This window comes from Peromyscus californicus, unplaced genomic scaffold (genome assembly GCF_007827085.1).
Source record: "Peromyscus californicus insignis strain IS unplaced genomic scaffold, ASM782708v3 Scaffold_15__1_contigs__length_86483966, whole genome shotgun sequence".
Taxonomy (NCBI): Eukaryota; Metazoa; Chordata; class Mammalia; order Rodentia; family Cricetidae; genus Peromyscus; species Peromyscus californicus.
The window spans coordinates 51,085,878-51,106,691 of record NW_026294447.1 but is presented as its reverse complement, the minus strand read 5'-3'; the positions used below and the strand labels follow the sequence as shown (position 1 = coordinate 51,106,691).

The 20,814-nt window shown below is 48.5% G+C and overlaps 1 protein-coding gene across 2 annotated transcripts in view; it reads right to left on the bottom strand.

Moving 5' to 3' along the window:
• The window catches only part of Slc24a4 (solute carrier family 24 member 4), a 149,282-nt gene extending 141,512 nt beyond the window's left edge, over positions 1 to 7,770 (bottom strand). Inside the window, exons 1-2 of one of the 2 annotated variants that reach the window (XM_052738822.1) lie at positions 5,431 to 7,770; positions 3,287 to 3,397 (exon numbers count right to left, since the gene is read on the bottom strand). In XM_052738822.1, coding sequence (XP_052594782.1) covers positions 3,287 to 3,397; positions 5,431 to 5,560 — 241 coding nt within the window. In that variant the 5' untranslated portion in view covers positions 5,561 to 7,770. The remainder of the gene's footprint in view (positions 1 to 3,286; positions 3,398 to 5,430) is intronic. The other variant, XM_052738823.1, reaches the window with a different exon arrangement.
• Positions 7,771 to 20,814: the final 13,044 nt, after the last annotated feature.

The following is a 20,814-nucleotide window of genomic DNA, read 5'->3' as shown; positions in this document are numbered from 1 at the left end:
AACAAAAAGAATTTTATGGTTGGGGTCATCAACACATGAGAAACTGTATTAAAGGGTCGCAACATTAGGAAGGGTGAGAACCATTGGTATAGACTGTGAAAAGAAATATCTAAGGCCTGGAGGCCAAATCATGTCTTCAAATTTCTGAGGGAAAAATATGGATTTTCTATAGACATCATTGGCCATGATGAAGTAATTATTTTTATTTCCCTATGTGAAAAATAAATAAACAAATACTTAGGAAAATTACTATGTTAAACCAAGTCTAACTTTTTATTAAACACTCACATGTGATTTTTCAGTGCTGGGACCATCAAAGGCAGAGCCTTGTGCATGACAGGCAAATGTCCCACCACTAAGCCATGACTCCAGTCTAACATTCAAATACTGATCAAGCATCTACCTGCAAGTGTCCAACACGCACTCTAGGGCATGCTCACTGGCTTCTGGTGTACACATGACTCACTGAGGACCTTGTTAGAGTGTGTATTCTGATCTAGTAGGAGAGAGGGTGAGATGGTATTCCTAGCAGGCTCCTGGTGATGCCCCTACCATGAACCTCTAGGCCCCAGCCTTTGCAGCACCAACTCTGACTTCCCCTTGGAAACACCTATCACACTCTTGAAAAGGATGGACTCCGTCACACTCCTGAGCTTCTAACCTGGAACCCCAGCCCACCTTTATCAGAACAGCAGCCCAGAATGAGAGCCTTGGGTGAGCATCTACCTGCTCCCCAGGTGTCCAGCCATGCTGACCAATAAGTGCTCAGCCACACCACCCCCTATGTGCTCAGGCATACAGCCTCTCAGGTTCCCGGTGACACAAGAGCACAGCCACACTGACTCCCAGGTGGAGCTTGGAGAAGTAGCTTTGTTTGCTCACTCTAGATGTTTAGCTTGTGCTGAGGCCCAAGACAATCCAGAGCCCAATACTCATCTGGCCCAAATAGTTGGCTTAGGGTTATTATATGGGCAAGTCAGGAGAATATGTCTCAGGGTTCAGATATACTCTTTGCAACATTCAGAGCCTGCAAGGACCTTAGAGTAGTCTTTTGGTGACCATCTTCCCATGCTAGAACACAATTGAGTCCAGAGACTGGGGGAAGCTGAGTTATAGATACTTTCTAACCTCTGACCCCACTCCAGTTACCAATCAAAAGATTTGTGCCATTACCAGTGTGTGTGTGTGTGTGTGTGTGTGTGTGTGCCTCCTACTTGTGGATCAAGATGTGAGCTCTCAGTTGTTCCTAATACCATGTCTTTGCTCCACCATGGACTCTTTGAAACTCTACACTCAATTAAACAGTTTTTTTTTATAAGTTGCCCTGGTCATGGCGTTTTACCAGAGCAATGGAAAAGTAACTAAGACAGCACCAGAAGCCAGGTAACCCAGAGATGAGATCTTTAGAAGCCACTAAACTGGCCTTTATGTGCCCATCTTTAAAAAAAAAATACCATGGAGCTGCATGAAGACTGCTCCAAATGTGTTTTCACTGAATCATCTCATTCACTGAGACCTTTCCATGTGCGAGGCCCCACTATGGATAGAGTCAGTATAAAGTATAATCCGAGCGTTAATTATTGCCAAAGACATGGGTGGTTTCTGGCAGTTCCCTCTCCACAAGCCAAGGCTAGCCCTTCCTGTGAGATACAATACACTGCTTGAAAGTCCATGCAATGCTTTTTTGACCAGACGAAAATACAGGGACCACGATAGAGCTGAAGGAAACTCTAGCATTAGAAGTGGGGCCCTGTCTAATTCAAGATGCCAATTCTAGAATGTCAGGTCCCTGGGATGACAGAAGGGATCCAGTATTACTTGTCCCTGGCCTTACACGTGTTCATGATTGAGTAAACCCCTTGGCAGGAACCAGGGGAGTACCCAAACTAAGAAGAGTGTTGGGAATGTTAATGGCAGCATGGTACCACTGTCTAGAAGGTCACCATGATGGGTGAGATGATTCAGGAATGGATGTCCAGGCTCAATGGGAATTACAGTGCTGCTCTGAAAGTCTTCACTATTCCTCCACACTCCAAAGTCCTTCTAGAAGACCTCTGGGGAAAGAGAAGTCCATTGTGTTGATCTCTAAGCAAGAAAGCTTAGAGAGATGACAGAAGCCATCCTAAGCACATGGAGCCCAAGACACAGTCTAGGCACACAGACCCAGGTTCCAAAGCCAGCTTTGGTGCCATTGAGTTGTGTGACTTTGAGCAACTCGTGTCTCTACCACAGACTTTTCCTAACCTAGAGAAGACACTGCCTTACTGAAGCCAACCTCAGAAGCCTGGCACTCTGCATCCAAGCCCACTCCTTTGCTGTGTGTGTGTGTATGTGTGTGTGTGTGTGTGTGTGTGTGTGCGCGCGCCATCTCCTACACACAGCCCTCTGTAGAGCTTCACCAGATTCTCCAACAACCCAGAACAGGCAAGCACTATTCAGTCTACTTTACAGGTTAGAAATCCCCGAAAATTATGTGATTTTTCCCAGCAACTCAGTGGAAAACCCATCTACAACAAAATCTTCTATTTCCTTCAGGACTTTTGAATTCTTCACCCTAATGTATTCTCTTCACAAAGACCCCCAAGAGATTGATCCAGAGTGAATGCCCTAGACCTGCTCTATGAGAGGTCTGGGCAGCTTTCGCATGCCTACTGCTGGCACTTTAACTCTCTACTCCTGAGAATCTTTGTGCTGTTTTAAGTGAAGCCTGCCTGAAGCAGAATAGACCAGATGTTACCCCTGGGAACCTACCACCCCAGATACCCCAGAAAAGAACATTAAAACTGCTTCCCAGGATAAGCAAAACCCAACGACCTGAGGACTTCCATTAGAGAAGGGCTCAGCAACCAACCCAGAGCTCTCCCTTTCGGTGGACTGGGGCACCCCCACCCTGGTAGGTCATCTCACAAAGATACCCGCCACAAGCTATGGATTCATTTTCCCAAGGGGGTCATCAAATGCACACAGTGAGCCAAGTGGGGAACAAAGACACCAGGGCAAAGCCAAAGAATCAAAAGAGCAGGGGAAATACATTGCCTTTAGAACAAAAGATAACATTTTTAGACTCTTGAGTGTGACCTTCGTAGCTGCTGGATAAGGAAAGCTCTTGTGTTGCTTAGCAGCGTGGCTGACGAATGTCTATAGGTTTCATCTCAACACCATGCAGCTCCCCTTTCTCACTCAGGTTCCTAAGATGGCCTTTCCCAGCATTAACTGGGTCTGTCCACATAAGCATCAAATCCAGGCTGGGTTAAATGCCTGCGGGAGAGGGGAGACTACATCTTACCAGGATCTGTGCAGTTCTTAGCCGGCGGAGTTCCATTTATCGGTGCCATCAACTTTCTATTTCGCCACGTGTCTGGCAGAACACGTTTGCTGGCAGAAGCTGTTTTGTGGCCTGGATTGGAAAAAAAAACAAGTCACAGATACCATCAGGTCAACATGATTCTTGAGTTCTCAAAAATGACCTTACACCTGTCCATATAGCTAGGTCAGCCACAGTCACGGGCTATTTATTTTATTTTTTTTAATTATATGTATTTGTTTGTATGGGGGGGGGGGAGGACTAAGTGCACTCGAGTTCAGATGTCCACAGAGGCCAGAAAAGTCAGATCTGCTTATAGCTGGAGTTACAGGTGGTTGTGAGCCGCCTCACTGGGGGTGCTGGGAATTGGCCTCAGGTCTTCAGGAAGAGCAGTACATGCTCTCAACTGCTGAGCCATTCTCCAGCCTGAGATTTGGCTGTTTAGAACCACCTGTAGAGAGTGATTCGGTGATTGCCAGTATGCTATCACCTGCTTACATGTAGTATTCTGTTTCCTGAATCTAATCCATTGTTTCTAGTTTCACATGGGTCATTGTGTGATCTGACCTTGGACAAGATTGAGCTGGTCTCAGCTCCCTCCATCCACCCCCACCAACAAAGGATTTCATTAGGAGCATTAAATACTTTCTCAGTAAATTTGCTCAAGGTGGTTCCTATGACTGGATGGTTAAATTTGTGGGCTCAGCTAGCTGATGGTAGGTGGCCAGGTGTGCACACACATCACCTGGGGATCTGGTCAAAATACAACTCTGATTTAGTAGGTTCAAGGTGGAGATTGAGAGTCTGTAGTGGCAAGCTCCCAGGTCATCGTGCTGTGGTCCAGGGGCCACACAGAGCCATATCAGAGAAGGCATGGATGCCTCTGAGCAGAGATAGTTAAATACCCAAAGTTAACTCCTGATCTAGCAAATAAAAATAGCTATGGCTTCAGACTGCACCCTAAGTATCCATTTACCTTATCCGGATGCCCACTGTTTCAGTTGGGTAGCAATGCCTCCTCCAGAATGCCTACACCTCACAGCCTAGACATTTTGTTATTTCTTGTGTTTCATTGTCCAGTTGTAAAACACTGGGTATTGAGGTGTTAAAAATAAACTTCCTTTAGCCACCCTTTAGTCCTCTATTTCCAAATCACAGTTTGGGTGTTGAAAGATAGTGGTGTCTTTTTCTTTTTAAAGTTTAATCGGGTTTCCCTTGCTTTTCTCTTCACTGCACAGGTCTCTAAATGGTCCCAAGACGCTATGTTAATGAGCTTTCTACCCACTCAAAAAGGTGCCCTCAGGTCTCCACTGTGCCTCTGCTTTGGCCGCTAAGTTGGCAACATTGATTTTACATGGAGGGAACCCCGAAAGGTTCACAGCACCCAGTTCTGAAATATCTAGGCAGTAAATGTTCTTTAAAGACTAAACAGGAGCCCCAATGCCCCCGAAATAAATATTTCATAAGTTTCTTCTCTTCCCCACTCCGCCTGAAATTTGCATATCTTAACAGACTCCCAGGTTGCCTTCTGCTTGGAGGAGTGTAGATCAGGGCTCTGCAAGCCAGTCCTCCCTTTCGGTGGGATTTAAGCGGAGTTGAGAGAAGCGATGCTGGAACATGGCAGCAATCTCCCACGGGAACTGCCTCTCTCTGTTTAGGATTCGAGGAGGACGCGTCAGGAAACCCAGGCTACCCATGTGGATCAGGGGAAAGCTGAGACCTAACCGGAGAATCTGAGTCTCTGGGGGGCTGAGCACAACCTTTACATCTATGCAGAACAGGAAAGTGGACTGCTCAGTTTCACACACCCAAAAGCAAGAGAATCTACCCCTGGGCCGCCCTGAGTTGCCCATTGCCCGCACACTAGAGGGAGAGGTGGTGTAGGCTTCGGTCCCAGCAACACACACCTACAGCCGCGTCCCGAACCCCAGGGAGCTTGAGCAGCTTAGCGGAACCGGCGCCACAGTCCAGCGCCTCCTGGGTGAGCACTACCCCACCCCCCACCCCGGGCGGGGAGGGTAAACCCTGGGGACCAATCTGACTGGGAAGGAGCTGGAGCTGTCCTGAGGCTTTCCAGCTCAGGGCCCCCAACTCCCGGGGTGAAGAATATCCTTCCCCGCACCTACCCAAGCTTCCGAAGAGGCTGCACGCACAGCACACCAGAGCCAGCACAGCGCACACGAAGCCAACTTGCTGCGGCAGCATCTCTCGCCTCCTGCGAACTTTGCGCGGCCGGAGGGGTCCGCGGAGCGCCATCTCAGTGCGCCCGGCGTCCCTGGGAGAAGATCCCGAGTTTGAATGGTCAGAGCGCTGTCGGTGGTCCAGCGGCGCTGGGGCTGCAGCGGGATGATGAGCAGCTCAGAAGCAAGGGGCTCCAGGCGATAGCGTCATAGTCCGCGAGCAAGGCAGGCGCGGGAAGCTCGGATGGGGATACCGGTGGAGGAGGCGCACTGCACGGCCGGAGCTCAGAGTTCCGTGCAGGGTGTGCGCGCTACGCGCACCATGACTCCGTGGCGAGGAGACGATGCCTGCACGGTGGCGCTGGCGGCCTTGGCTGGTAGGTTTGGCGCAGTCCGGGCGCTTGGAGTCACTACCTGCCTACTGCGCCTCGGCGCGCTGGAGCCCGCCGGGAGCGATCAGAGCTTGGTGAGCGCCCCCGCGCCCTGCGCCGCCGCGCCCACTCGCAGCATCCTCCTTGTCCAAGTTTAGTCGCGGCCGCCCCGGCTGCCCGCCCGCGAGGCTCCACTGTTTCTCGGAAGGCAGTCAAGTGCGTGCAGGCAAACGGCGCGCTACACACGCGGGACTCGAGACCGTCTCGCCAGCCGCAGCAGCTTGGGCCCTCCCGCGGGTCAACTGTCCCCGGGAACTTTCTCTCTGGCTCTTCGGCGGCCGGCGCCTGCGTCTGCGAGGCCGTGGCGCCTCCCGCAAGCTGCTCTCGCCTCCCTACTCCTCCCCTCCTGTCCGCCCGCCCGCCTGCCTCTCACCCTCCCTCTCCTGCACGTGTACACCTCCCCTAGGGCGCTCTCCCCTTGCGGTTCTCTCTTTCCCAGGGGAAGGCCCAAGCGCTGACCAATATAATCCCCTTTCCTTGACCCCCCTTTTCTCTCTCTCTGACCCTGGGGAGCCGAAATGAGTCCTCAGCATCTGCAGGGAGGAACAGGTTACGGCATTGCCACCGACTCTCAAAGCCAGGGTTTCTATAGCGCTCTCGCTCGGTCCCGGCTCCCCACGAGTCCCCCGAGCGACCCAGGCGGTCACCACCACCACCCCTAGGTCGCTACTGCACAAGCAGCTTAATTGCTCGCTCAGCGCTAACAAACAGGCTTGCACCAAGCCAACCGATGCCCGCCGGGACCGGTTTCTGCAGGGCTCTCCGGGCTAACTAGGGACCTGTGTAGCGGGGGCGCAACACCGACCTACGAAACGCTGGTAATCTGGCAAAGGGAGAAACCTGGCATTTCTGAGGCTCCACCCCCAACAGTTGGGAGCTTTTGATGTTTTGCAACTTTAAGGCTTCTCAGGACTTTCTGGTTTGGGTTTATTTGCCCACCTCTCTTCCTTTGGCTCTCTAATGTAAACCGCGTTTAAAATGTGACGGGAGTGAAATTTCCAAAGAGCAATCGAAGGTATCCTCCAGGTGCAGATAAAAGGGGACCTTTATCGGGAAGGATCTCTAACTCAGACTTCTTCCCTGTCGGTTTTATCCCGTGGTGATCTAGGGCCTACTAGGGGTTAAGTCTACTTAAAATCATGTTTGGATCAAAGCCAACTTTGTTTAATTAAATAAATACATGCCCACCATGTGTGGGCTCCGTGCCAAGTGCCAGCCAGCCAAGAAACAAAACAAAACAACAACAACAAAAATGTGTATTAAGACCCAGTATCTGCTTTCAAGGAACCCTGAATCAAAAGGGGCCGGTCCCTCAGATGCATGGCTGCTAAGTGGGATTCTGGAAGTCAGTGTTTTGCATAGAGAGCCTGCATTCCCTTGCTGCTCATTAGGCCGCAGTGTGGTCCACAGCAGCCAAGGCATTGCCTGGGAGCTTAGGAGACTTGCAGGCAGCACAGCTCCACCCTAGACCTACTGAGGAACAATGTGAATTTTAAACCAGATCCCTGGAGACCTTGGGCACAGTCAAGTGTGAGGAGTTTCCTTCTGGGGACTGTCCCAAAACGCCTCCATCAGTTGGCCACCACTTGCAAGGTTCCTTTGTACTTCATAGACAAGGCCATTTTACATTTGTTAGCCAAGCAAAGGGACACAGGAGAGAGGTACCTAGTAGCTGGGGCTGTGGTCCGGGAGCGAGGAGGAGGAAATCACCGTTTTCAGTAGCTTCGTTTCTACATTGTCCAATATGGTCAGGAGAATGGGTGAGCGCACCGCCTTTAATCCCAGCACTCGGGAGGCAGAGGCAGGCGGATCTCTGTGAGTTCGAGGCCAGCCTGGTCTACAAAGCGAGTTCCAGGAAAGGTGCAAAGCTGCACAGAGAAACCCTGTCTCGAAAAACCAAAAAAAAAAAAAACAAAAAAAAAAAGAGTTTATTAACTATAGAAAAAACCCAAAGTGAAAGGACAAAAAGCAGGCAGGCAGGTAAGTAAATAGCAGAACATTACCAAATATGGGGATTACAAACACCCAGCAGAAGGGACCCGGGAAGGTGAGGCAGTTCGCTGCAGGTCTCAGTTGAGCTTTATCTTCGTGGATGAGCTTCCCACCACTGAACTTCTGGCTCTTGGTTCCCACTGCAGGCTTTTTTTTTTTTAATCATGGGGTAAACAATAGTAATATCCGTTGGAAAAGCTTTACCTTCTAGTTGCTCTCAAGGACACAATGTTTTTATTCTTGGACGTTTTACTGTTTCCCCCCCTCTCCCAATCACAGAGATGGAGGAGGGCAGCCCATCCCCAGACAAGGGATCTTGAGACACAAACATGATAGGGTCTGAAGCTGGGAATGACAGCCTCATTTCCAACTTCTCAGAGAACTCAAACAACATGGAATAATTTGCCAATATAACAGACATTACAAAGACACTACAAGTGTGGACACAAAACTAATCCACGAGTGGAAAGCCTAGAGGGTATGAAACAGAAAGAGCAGAAGTGGGTCTTGTGTAGAACCTTCCAGAATTCTGTCTAGTCTGTAGTGGTGTCTCACCACTGAGGCTCATTCTCCAGTTCGGTGCTAGCTACCAAGCGTGAACACTAGTTATTGAAAAGTTACTTTCCACAGATCTTCAGAATTTCCTCCTTACTGAATAGACTAGACAAGGATGAATTCATCAATACCAAAGGGAAGAAGAAACTGTTAAATATGCTTCTTCGAAAGCGGCTTGGCCAGGGCCCTTGATACCCAGTTTAAGACAGAGGAAAGAACTGACATGATAATACACCTATGTCTGATATCCAAGACGGCATTCAGGTGACATTAGATAAAGCAACAGTAGCAAAAACAAAAACAAACAAACCCAGGGGCTTGTTTCTGAGACTTAATACTTGAAACTTGCATCCATGAAGATGACGAAGGGCTAATGAAAACAAAGTTTTGGGTCCGGGTCAGGTCAAAGGAGTCATCAGTTTCCACCTGGAAACATTCAACCAGCCCTGGAGTAGAACACTTCTTCTCTTAGACGTTTTTTTCAACTGCTCTCAGTTAATAGTTAGAATCCTTGGAATGATCTCACATGCACAAATGGATTCCTTTTATTTGACAGTTTAAAAAGCAATTCGTTTGAAATTGTACTTTTTTTTGGCTTCATTTAAATAGTGCCCATTACCAAATAGCCTCAGCAACAGCACTAATGACTCAGCTTGCAGAATAGAGAATTGGATATTATGTACCTTTCAAATTCAAAGCATTCAAGAGCATTTCCTAAATCAGCTAGGCCACAGGCACAAATGGAAAGTACTTTCCTGGGTTTATCTTGAGCCCTGGCATCAATGCCACTGGACTCCGAGTGTCTCTTTCTGCAATTGTACATTTGCAGTAGATGTCCACACAGCCAGACAGTTTTTTAGCTCTCTAGACCAGGTGGCTCAGTCGGTGGGCGATGGGTACAGTGCTGTTTTTCCTTTAGAACCCATTTCCATCACATAATAAATACTGTTATTTCATTACTTGGGTTTTGAAAGTTTGCTAGAATGACCTTCTCTGTGACTTCTCTAAATTTATTTTTTTGGGGGAGACATATGCATGTGTGCACCGGGGTACATTGATAGGCCAGAGGTTCACACTGGTTTCTTCTTCTGTTACTTTCCACTTGCTTTGTTTTTAGACAGAGTTGAGATCTCACTGAACCTAGAGCTTACCACTTTGAGCTAGACTGATTGGCCAGTGAGTGTCGGGGATCCAGTTGTCTCCTGCCCCTTCCTACCTCTGGCACTGGAGTTACAGCTGCATGCCACCACACCTGACTTTTATGTGGCTCACGGGTGCTGTGGATTTGAACTCGGACCCACATGCTTGTACAATAAGCACTTTACCCACTGAGCCACCCTCCCACCTTCCTCTGTGAGTCCTAATTCCTCCCCTGTAAGATGACTGATTTAGTCTGCCTTGGCCAGGCAGTGGTTCTCAAACTTTCTTGTGCCTCAGCATCCCTGCCCCCCAGAAGGTTTGTTAAAACCTACCCTGCTGAGCCGTACCCTGGTTTCTGCTTCAATCATCCCGGGCAAGGCCTGAGTATTTGTATTTCTAGCACCTTTCTAAGTAAAACAAATGCTACCTGTCCTGGGCTCACACTTAGGGAACCGAGGGGCCAGATTACACCATATGAATAAGGACAAATAAAGCAAACAACCAAAGTTTCTTTTTAGCTCCTGTCTGTGAGGGGCAGTGTATCAAGGGGTGGGGCCACACAGGTGCCGGGGAGCAGCCACAGCAGCAAAGATTGCTGCCTGTCCATGCCAAAAGGGAAAAGGGACCTGCAGGCTCCTGTGCTGGCTACAGAAGTTATACCCTGGAGGTGGCCTGTTGACCAAGGCTTACCACTTTCTGGCCTGGTCTCACCAAGCTGAGGGGACTTCTAAAAGTGCCATGGGAGCTGCGGGACTCCAGCTCTGAAGTAGACCATCCAGGGACATCTGCATCGGGGTAGACCTTCCCCTGTTCCTTGCCTTCTGAGACTTCCTGCCTGCCCTTCCTCCCCCTGCCGAAGTTGGTTCCACTTTGTTCCAAAGACCCCGGTATACATCTCTACTGTGGCATGTCTGTCACACAGTTCAGTCTCCTCCTGGTGAGTGAGGGACTCCGTCCAGGGCTTGCTATCTTATCTGCAGTTTGTGGTGTCCAGCCCACGAGGTGCTTAATAAAGCTCTTACAGAACAGGAAAACACAGTTGTGACTATGCACAGGGGAGATAAAGAGTGTTTCCCTGTCAGCCACTGTCACTTCAGCTCCAGCCCAGATTTCTACCTACCTTCACAGTCAAGGTCATCAGGGACTTGTGGCTCCGTCTCAATGCCCTTGGACACTCCTGCTTGGCCCCTTCTTACAATAGTCACACCATTAACTTACTTGACAGTGCTGCTTCCCGTAAATGAAGATATGCAGTTGTTAAGTACTTTGTAAATTTGCCCCTCAGGTTCTTGTGATTTCAATGCAGAAGTAATCAATACCTGTGCTCGCTGTTCATTCAGAAGACACTGCCTGGACACCTAATAGCAGAGCACTTTACACTTACATACTTTCTACATCATAACCTAAAATATATAACCAAAAGGAGTGACAGACCACCACAATGAGTTCAGCACCAGAGTGCCAAATAGAACATGCAGCCAGACCAGGGGATAGTACAGTGGGTAAGTGCTGCTTAGGCATGAAGATGTGGATCCCCAGGGCCTATGTAAAGCCATCTGTAACCCCAATGTCCCTAGGATGAGATGGGAGGTGGAGACAGGAGAATCCCCAGAAGCCTGCAGGCCAGCTAGTCTGGCTTATATAATGATGATCAACAAATGACCCTGTTCCAAACAAGGTGGGTGGGGCTGGGGAGATGATGCAGTGGTTAAGAGCACTGGCTACTCTGCCAGAGGACCCAAGTTCAGTTCCCAGCACTCAAATTAGACAGCTTCTGTCTTCTGGCCTCTAAGGATGTGCAGACACACACACACACACACACACACACACACACACACACACACACACACACACACAGAGAGAGAGAGAGAGAGAGAGAGAGAGAGAGAGAGAGAGAGAGAGAGAGAGAGAGAGAGAATGAATGAGAATCATAAAAACGTAAAACAGATGGAAGGCAAGGACTAAGATGTCTTCTGGCCTCCACATGCATACCATAGCATTCATGTACCTAAACTCACACACACAAACACATATATCACACACAACAGGAAAATGACAATATAATACTCTTTTAAGAACAGCCGGGTTTGGAAGTCCAGGCTCCTCATTGCCACTCAGGGCTCCTAGTCCCTTCTACATTGTGGCTCTGCCATCCCCTTGGACATTTCATCTACAGGATCACAGCTGACTCATCACCACACCTGGGTTGTGTCAATAGGTGTGGAGGAGAGCAGGACAGAGGAATACCCAGTGTCATAAATCCCAGACACCTCTCATATTCCACTGGTGGACACTCGGTCACATGCCCATGCTTATCAAAGGAAGACTGGAAAAAGTCTAACTGAGCAGCTTGGCACAGGGAGACTTCTGTTAAGTGGACCATCACCCACCTCCACTCAAGATAGGGAATTATGATCAAGTGACATGTCCAGACTTGAGCTTCCAACCTCAGATGACCCTCCACTCACTGGTCCTCTGCTCACCCCTCTCCTGTCACCCAAGGCAGGGAGAAGATCTCAGGCCCAGTGACGAGAGCTGTTTGGCAAGGCATTTGGCTCCAATTTAGACCCCCGATAATGCTGTGCGACTGCCTGCTTCTTGCTCAGTACAAGCTGTGACATGGCACAAAAGCCCGACTTTCCTTTATAAGCATCAGTACCCTGTACAGCCAAAAGCGAAGGAGGCTTGGGGGTTTGACCTTTAGCCAACACACTCTCATGTTTTCATATTTCTTCATTTATTTGTTACAGTTCGAGAATCAAAAGCCTTGCCTCTCTGCCTGTCTGAAAGAGCCTTAATACATGGGTGAGAAGGGCGATGTTATGGTGGAGAATGAAGGCACAGGAAAGAGGGGCAGAGAGAGTGTTGGGGGGCTTTACACCTGGGGAAAAGTCTGCCTGTGGGAATTATTAGACGAAGTGAGGATACAGGAATGATGCAGCTCCACCTCAGATCAGGCATCCGTTAGGCAGTCACTCCCCTCCAGAGCTAGTACCATGTGCTGAGTCTCCCTCTGGCCCCCTGTTTTGCAGGGACATGTGTCTATTCTGAGTTTTAATGAGGAAACGTTTCCATTTTCCCCATTCTGGGGCCCCCAGGTGGGCATTCCTGCTCATTCCCACTCTGAGGATAAGCAAGCTAGGAAGGCAGGGGGCCAATAAGACTCTGCAGACTGAAACGATATATTTGGACGTGGGCTACTGCCTGGGTAACCCTAGCAGTTCCCTGTGGCATCTGGGCAGAAATACGCTCCATTGTCCAGAGTGTGGGGGCAGTCAGCCCAGGCGGCCAGCTTGGGCAACCATCTGCAGAGAGCTCGCCAGGTACCAGGCCAGCACTTGCCAGACATGCAAGCTTGTATCCCCAGCTAGAGAACTGGGAGTACTTTGGTTGTTACCCAGTTAACATCAGAAACTAGGAACTGAGCGATCAAACAATTGCAACCAGGTTTGGTCCCTCAGGGACGGTGTCTCAATTCCATTAGACTTGGTACCTAACCCAGGGCGTTGCTATGGGAACTCCAGTTACCCCCAAATCTCACTGACTTAGCACTTTAGGAGCTTCTGTCTCTCTCACATGAAGCCCAAACTGGGAGTATCACAGGTAGCTAGTCTCCAACTGGTTGTTGAAACTTCTTTGTCCCTTTTATCCTGTGACTGTGCCATCTTTAATAATATGGCTTCCAGGGGAAACATGTTCATCTGGAGACAGCAGTGGGGGAGAGATGTAAAGAACCCCACGGGAAGGTTTTGATGGGTCAGCTCTGAACATGGTAACTTTCTTCTACTCTCATGGGTTAGAACTCAACTACTTGGCCATGGCTGCCTGTCAGGATAGGAAATGAAGTCAAAGATAAAAGGAGGGTTTTCTGCCATACACGATTGATCATCTTGCTGGGGGCCTCCACAAAATCCATTATAACTGTAGATCGAGTTCATTGGTCCTCACTCTTGGCCAGACAGTCATCACAGCCTTTGATATCCATCTACTCACTGAATCTTCCTATCAACTCTGTGGGCTGAGTACCATCATGATCATCATTTGCAGATGTCGGAGGCCAAGGCTCTAAGAGGTAAGCAACTTGCTCAAAGTCACACAACGGGAAGTGACAAAGCTGGTCCAAGACCCCTGCTCCTAAATCATCTTGCCAACGAGGAGCCTCCTCACCCAAACCCACCTCTTGGGAAAACTGGGGCCCAGAAGTATCGAGCGAGGAGACAGGTTGTACAGTCAGTGCTCGAATGCGTGCACTGGTTGCCATCACACACTTGTCTCAGAGAACAAGCAGCTGCTGAGGCCGCTGCAGATGTTGAATAGAAAAGTATTGAAGATATCAAGCACCTCTGGAGTCCTAGGTCCCAACTTTTGTGTGCTCTGCCATCCTTTCGTGGAGGCCGAAAACGGAATAGAAGGCCAAGATGAACACAGATGCAGCCCCATTTAAAAATAAATTAGCAAACAACAACTCTTTGGGGGAATTTTTTTAAGGCCCAGAGGAGATTTAGCAGTAGCTTGCATAACAGAGTACCCCCAAAGTAATGCTAATACTTTAATGGCTGTTATGCAATGGGATGGATCTGAATGATTCAGCGTTTTAATTTAATTTAAAGGATTTCTGATGGATGTTCTTGGTTAGCTTTGGGGACTGCTCTTTGCCCCCTCCCTCCTTTTAAACCAGGTTTTAAAGACAAATTCTGCAACAAATTCTTACTTTCTATTAGATGGAGCAGTTCCAGGTAGGGAAATGCACATTTTTTTGAAGATCTCAAAGTGGGGACAGGAAAGAGCTTGTTGGTTCTGAGAGCAGAATAGTTTTCTGTCTTCCTCCTCACCAGCGGCTAAAACCATCCTCCTGTAGGTCATGAGTGTGAGTAGTCATGAGGCCATTGAAGCCCAGAGAATGCTAATCCCTCGGGCTGCTGGTAAATATAATATATAAAACTTATTATTAGCATTCTGTCTCAAAGGCCCACACTCAAAAGGCAGCAGATGGCAGATAGGTGAACTTCAGAACTCTGCCTTAGAATTCCCTTCTGAGGACTTCTCACGGGGTGTGCCTTGGTTCCTAGGAATCTTCTCTTCATCACCTTAAGCTGTGTGTGTGTGTGTGTGTGTGTGTGTGTGTGTGTGTGTGTGTGTGTGTGTGCACTCACGTGCACAGGCATGGGTTGTGTGTTTGTACATGCATTGAGTGTGTGTGTGTGTGTGTGTGTGTGTGTGTGCGTGTGCGCGCACGCATAAGTGTGTCCAGGCTGTGCTCTGTAATGGGAGGGGGAGGAGGAGGTCTTTGCCACCATTCTTCAGCTTCTCACCTTGGCTCCTGAGAGTACACAGAGGCAGCACTGCTGAACTCCCTGTATCAGTGAGCAAGAGAGAAATGTGTGCCCTTGAGTGATGACTTAATAAATGGTGCCCTGGTGACCTGTAAAAGATAGACTTCTAGATATGGCAGTCATTTTCTCTCTGCCATGGAGCATCAACATTCAGGAGCTGAGTTTCATAACAAAGAGCCACATGGTGACTTTTAGAACCTTCACACCAGACCTGGGAGAAAAGTTAAGGATGCCATGGCCCTCCTGAGACAGAGTTGCTGCTGCCCCCCTTGTTTTCCATTTCTTCTTTTTCTGTAGCTTATCCCCTCTAGTTCCCAACAAGACACCATAGTCTCATCTGGGATGTGCTCATCTCCAAATTGCTGCAGAACCAAATTTCATTTCCACAATTTTGGACATGCTACCTGCTCTGTTCCCTTGGGGGATGGGGACGGCATACTCACGGGGCTGAGAAGATTCATGGGAGACCATCTTTTACTTTGCTGCATTTGGAATTTCCAAACCCATATCATGTGAGGTCCTTTTTGCTCCTCCCACCATCCAGTATCCCTATAGTATGGGTGTTTAAGGAAGATGAATGCAAACTAGTCCCTGCACTTTATAGATGGGGAAATTGAGGCTCAGGGAAGGGGCATGACTTTCTCAGGGTCACAGTGAGGCAGTGATGGAGTTGGATGTCTGAGCTTGTTCTCCTGTCTCAGAGCTCTTTTTTCTTCTGAGCCCCCTCTTTGTTCTGAGAGGAAGCCACAGAACAGAGACACACAGCCCTGTGTCTGAGAGGCTAAGGGTCTTCATCTACTACCTGGGTTTAATGTTCCACTCCCTCTTCAGTCTTCCCAGCTTGGATCCCTGACAGGCTTGTGAATTTCATCTCATGGGAAATATTCTGGGGGCCTGGGAGGAGGTTCATGATAGAGACTTCAGTAGGACCTGCTCAGAATAGGCAGCAAACAGCAGGCCTACCTCTTGGGGACCCTCTTAGAGTTCCTTGTGACTCTAGCTGGTGTCTCTGGGGCGACCTGGTGGGCCATCCTTAGGAGGATAGACAGCAGACAAGCCCCACCCCAAGGCAGCAATGTTCTGGTGGCTATGAGTGGAGCAGGCCATAGATCCCCCAGGACACTGCAAGGGTGGCAGGTGCTCTGTACCAGTAGCACTAAGTGGCTGTCACTTGTTTAAAATCTTCCAGTGATGAGCTTCTCTATACCTCCCTCACTACTCCAAAATCTAGCTAGCAGCTCGGTGGGAACCTCACCACCACTACCTCCCAACAGTACCCATCCCCCAGAGTGCCTGAGGCTGGCATTTTTTTCCAACTTTTTCTGTGAGCCTTTCTTGAACTTCCTGAGGCCATGAGTGTCCTTTGGCTCATTGCTAAAGACACAGAAATCATGTGATCATTTGCTCAGAAGTCAAAGAATGCTAAGGGTTGCTAAGAAGTTGAAAGAAAATGCTCTGAGGTTTTTTTTTTTTTTTTTTTTTTTTTTTTTTTTTTTTTTTTTTTTTTTTTTTTTAAGAAGAAAGAACAGTCTCGCCTTGCTTCTGAAGATGTGGAAATTGTGGACACTACTATGTGTGGGTGAGACCGGAAACAAAAACAGCTCCTTTGATAAAAAGAAAATAGCAATGCCTTAAGCAGGGTCCTCAGCTGTTCTTGGGGCAGCAGGCTGAGTCCCCACGTTCCTTAGCAAAAAAAAAAAAAATACAGCTCCTGAAGCCCCAAGAACCCCATGAATGCAGGCCCAGTGAGGTCTTTGCAGCGTGGCCAGGGTGTCCAGCTGGGCGACAGGCACAGTGCTGACCTTGGGAAGAATTGCTCAGTATGCAGGCTCTGTAGAAGAGAATACCGAGATGCACCCATGGACTCAGGCTGGGGGCTGCCAGGGCACACTTGAAGGGGAAACATTTGCATTTCTCAGACAAGCCCTAGTTCTTGCCTTAGCTCTGTCACAATAGAAGCAACTTGTGTCACTTCCGGGACCCTGAGACTCTTCATCCCTCAGTGATGGTAGAGGAGTCCCCCGAACTCTTCCTATGTACTAAATGTGCCCCCACCGAAAGAACCAAGTGATCTGTAACTGTCTGATATCTTGACCCCCACAAGCTGCTGTGGGGACCCCTCTGTGTGAATGCCAGCACCTTGCTTCTCGGTGGCCCACCTTCCCCTCTAATCGCACGCTTCTCAGCTTTGGCTCCAATCCCCTAAATTGGGAAATGTTCAACAGCAGATTGTTTACATTGTGTATTCAGAGTAGGAAGTGGTGTTTGAGGAGTGTTGCTATGGAAACAGTGAAGTGAGGAGGCAGCTAACTATGAAGAGAAATAATCCAATATTAACACATACAAGCTACGCTCTTGGGCTGTTGTAAATGAAATATCACATTACTGGGCAGGTGGCCACTGTCTGTGTGCCTGGCCTTTTCTTAAAAAACAAGAAGAAATTACTTTGTGTGTCTATCTGGCTAAACTGAACAACCCAAGGCTCCTGGTTCTGCAGGTGAGGCTCCTTCCAGCTCTAAGAGCTGAACCTCCAGATGAACGGTTTTCATGTGTTGTTGCCAGGGGACTCTCTTGAAAAGGACCAGAGATCCCCTAGTCATTGCCCCCTCCAGTCCCAAATTTCCAGTGGGAAGGGAATGTGTGACAATATGCCATGCCACTTATAAGGATATGTGAATCTTTGCACAGGATATGGATGGCTTCAATGTGAGTCACAGTGTCTGTAATGTCAGAGTCTAGTTACTCAGAAATTAAAGCACCCCATGGTTGATTAATTGTCCACACTGCCAGGTTAGTCTAATGTCCCATTAAAGTCTCCATGGATACACCTGCTGCTGAACTCACTGCACCATAAGCCATGGGAAAGCTTTGAATGGAAGCCCATCCCACTGGATACCACACCACTGAGAGTCAGTGATGCAAATCCTTCCCCAAACTGCAGGATTCCCAGCTGTCCCTGTTGTCCAGAGCTGAGTGGCAGCTGGACTTCATAAGGATGTTGAACGACAGCCTTCCATTGTCTCTATAGGTAGGTGTATCTGACTTTATACACACCATGCATCAGAAACCTTCAATACTCACCTTGATCATACGTTATGACAGCCGTCAAGATAGTGTGCCCTTTGCTTGGAGAAAAGATTGGTGTTGTCAGGCGGGTGCCAGAAACCTCCCCAGAGGGCTGCAGGTCATCCTTGAATCATGAGCACCAAAGCCAGGTACGAAGCAGTTTAAGTACATGTACCTGAAGCTCTGTCCTCTCTGGATCACCCAATATGGGAGATGCTGAGACAGCCCCGCCCCCGCCTGTAGGCCAGGCTACGCTAGTGTCATCTGGAGAATTTGGGGTGGAGGCTTCCAGTCCTGTGAATTCTTACTCACAAGATCAGGGAAACAGTTTGGGGACCTACATTCCCGAAAAATGTCTCCAGAGCAAGGAAGGAACATCCTTCTGTGGAAACTGTGGACTGGGAGTGTCAATCAGAGCAGGCGTGACTTCCCAGGCCACATCTTCCCTCCAGGAACTATAGTGAGACTGAGAACTCAGTACCTCTGTGTCTCCACTGGTATCCTGAAGATGAAATATCTGCTCAGGGTGCCATGGGACTAATGGCTACAGACATTTGCTTAGTCCCTGACAGGTCCCTGCTACCATTCATTTGGAAGCCTATGAGCCCTCGGGGGCCAGGCTCACAGGGATTGCATTTATTGTTACACCTGATAACTACCTATGTGCTACATATATCTCTTTATATGTACCAAATGTTCAACCATAGTTAATTTTTTTTAAGTTCTTGTTTTGGGGGCAGAAAATACAGTTTGGAGTGAAAAGCAACCAGTGTTCAAATCCCAATTCTCCCATTATCAGTGCCCACCAGCTCTCAAAGCAGATGCTCTCACCTTTAAAAAAAAGATACTTTATGTGTGCGTGTGGGTACCTACATGTATATATTTTCACGTATATGTGAATGCTTGGAGCCCTTAGAGGTCAGAAGAAGGCATCATGTGGGTGCTGGGAACTGAACTCAGGTCTTCTGCAAGGGCTAACAGTTAGACAAACCATCTCTCTGACTCCTCCTCCTTTTAAAAATGGAAATAATAGCTGGGTGGTGGTGGTGCATGCCTTTAATTCCAGCACTCTGGAGGCAGAGGCAAGCAAATCTCAGTGAGTTATGAGTTCAAGGCCAGCCTGGTCTACAGAGTGAGTACTAGGATAGTCTCCAAAGCTACACAGAGAAACCCTGTCTCAAAAAAAACAAGACAAAACAAAAAAAAACTGGAAATAATAATTTTTATCTCACATGGATTTCATGGGGAATAAAAAAATAGAATTTTACCTAGAATTCTTTTAGGAACCCAGATCTAACCATTTGGAAAAAGTTAGTGGAGTGGTTGGATTAGAAGAGGGAGAAGACCACAGCATGCTCAGGGCACGGAAGGAATCATGTGGCAGCCTCTGGTCTTGACAGGCCCTTTCAGCAAAGCTTGCATCATGGCTTATGATCATCAGATGGATATCAGGCACCCCGAAAGAACGGGGCTAACCATTGAGGTTCAGCTGGTCCTAAGAGAAATGGCAATTCTCCTTCTCAAGGCAGGGGTGGCCGGCCCCCAGGTCTAAGAGGGAGTTCCCAGTAATGAGAAGAGTACATCTCAGAGAACTGGTGCTAGATCTGGAGTCACAGGCCGGTCACTCCCCAGGCTCAAGAAAGCAGACAGCGGCACTGGTGGCAATGGGAGCCGGAGCACACAGCTCACCCTTCTTCACGCCAAGTGGAGGCTCAGGCTATGGAATCCCTTAGAGGTGCTTTGGAGTGCCAGGGCTGAGCTCCTGTCCTGACTTCCCTCACCTCTTGCCTGTGAACTTGGGCAGCCCATCAATTAGACAGAGCCTGAGGCTGGGGCTACAGAGGGCTCTGATTCTGCCGCCTGGTTCCGCTGTGGTTCCTCAAGTAGTAAGGTAGGATACCCTGTATGAAGTTCCACGCAGATCTGGCCTGTGTTTCCAGCATTTGAATCCTTCAAAACCACTTCCCTAGGGTATAAACTGTCCACAGTTGGTTGGGACCTGTGTCTTCTGGATTTTAAATACCTGTTTCCTTTTGACTTCTGGCCCTCACTGATTCTCTCCTTTTGCCTCTATCCAACACCCCAGGGTATCTATTACAGGACCTGCATTGCTACCTCTGCTACCTGAACAGAGTCACTTCAGAGGAAAGGCTGGGGTCCTGCTCCTTTTCCTCAGGGAAGCGCCTTCTTTTCTTTGACATCTCTTCCCAACAACCTGCAAGCTCAGAGAACCAACACCGTGTCTGGGGGTCATCCAACCTCGTGAGCTTTTGTGGCCTAGATACAAGTCTGGGTAAGTTAACTGCCCCAGTAAGCCTGGAGACTTCAGTATGTCAGCAGGAGGCCAGGTGGGCACAAGACAGCATTTGTTAATGCCACATATATGTACTGGTGACTGTCATAGTCTGTCTTCTGAATACCAGACTATTCATGATTCATGAATAAGAGCCGTCTATTTGACTCATGATTCCGAAGGTCAGAAGGTCCAAGGGCACAGGGCTGGCACCTGTGGAGGACCTCCTGGTGGCCTGGGGGCATGGTGCAACATAACACATGGTGAGACAAAGCAAAGACCAACTCAGTCTTGCTTCCTTTTCTTCTGAAGTCACTAATGCCACCGCGGGGTCTCGATCTCATGACATCATTTAAACCTAATTATCTCTGTATGAATTTTGTTTCTATTACTAAGACAAATGCCATGACCAAAAGCAACTTGAGGTGGGGAAAGAGGATGGACTGATTTTAGCTGACAGGTTTATTTATAGTCCATCATCAGGGGAGGCCAAGGAAGGAACTCAAGGAAGGAGCTTGAA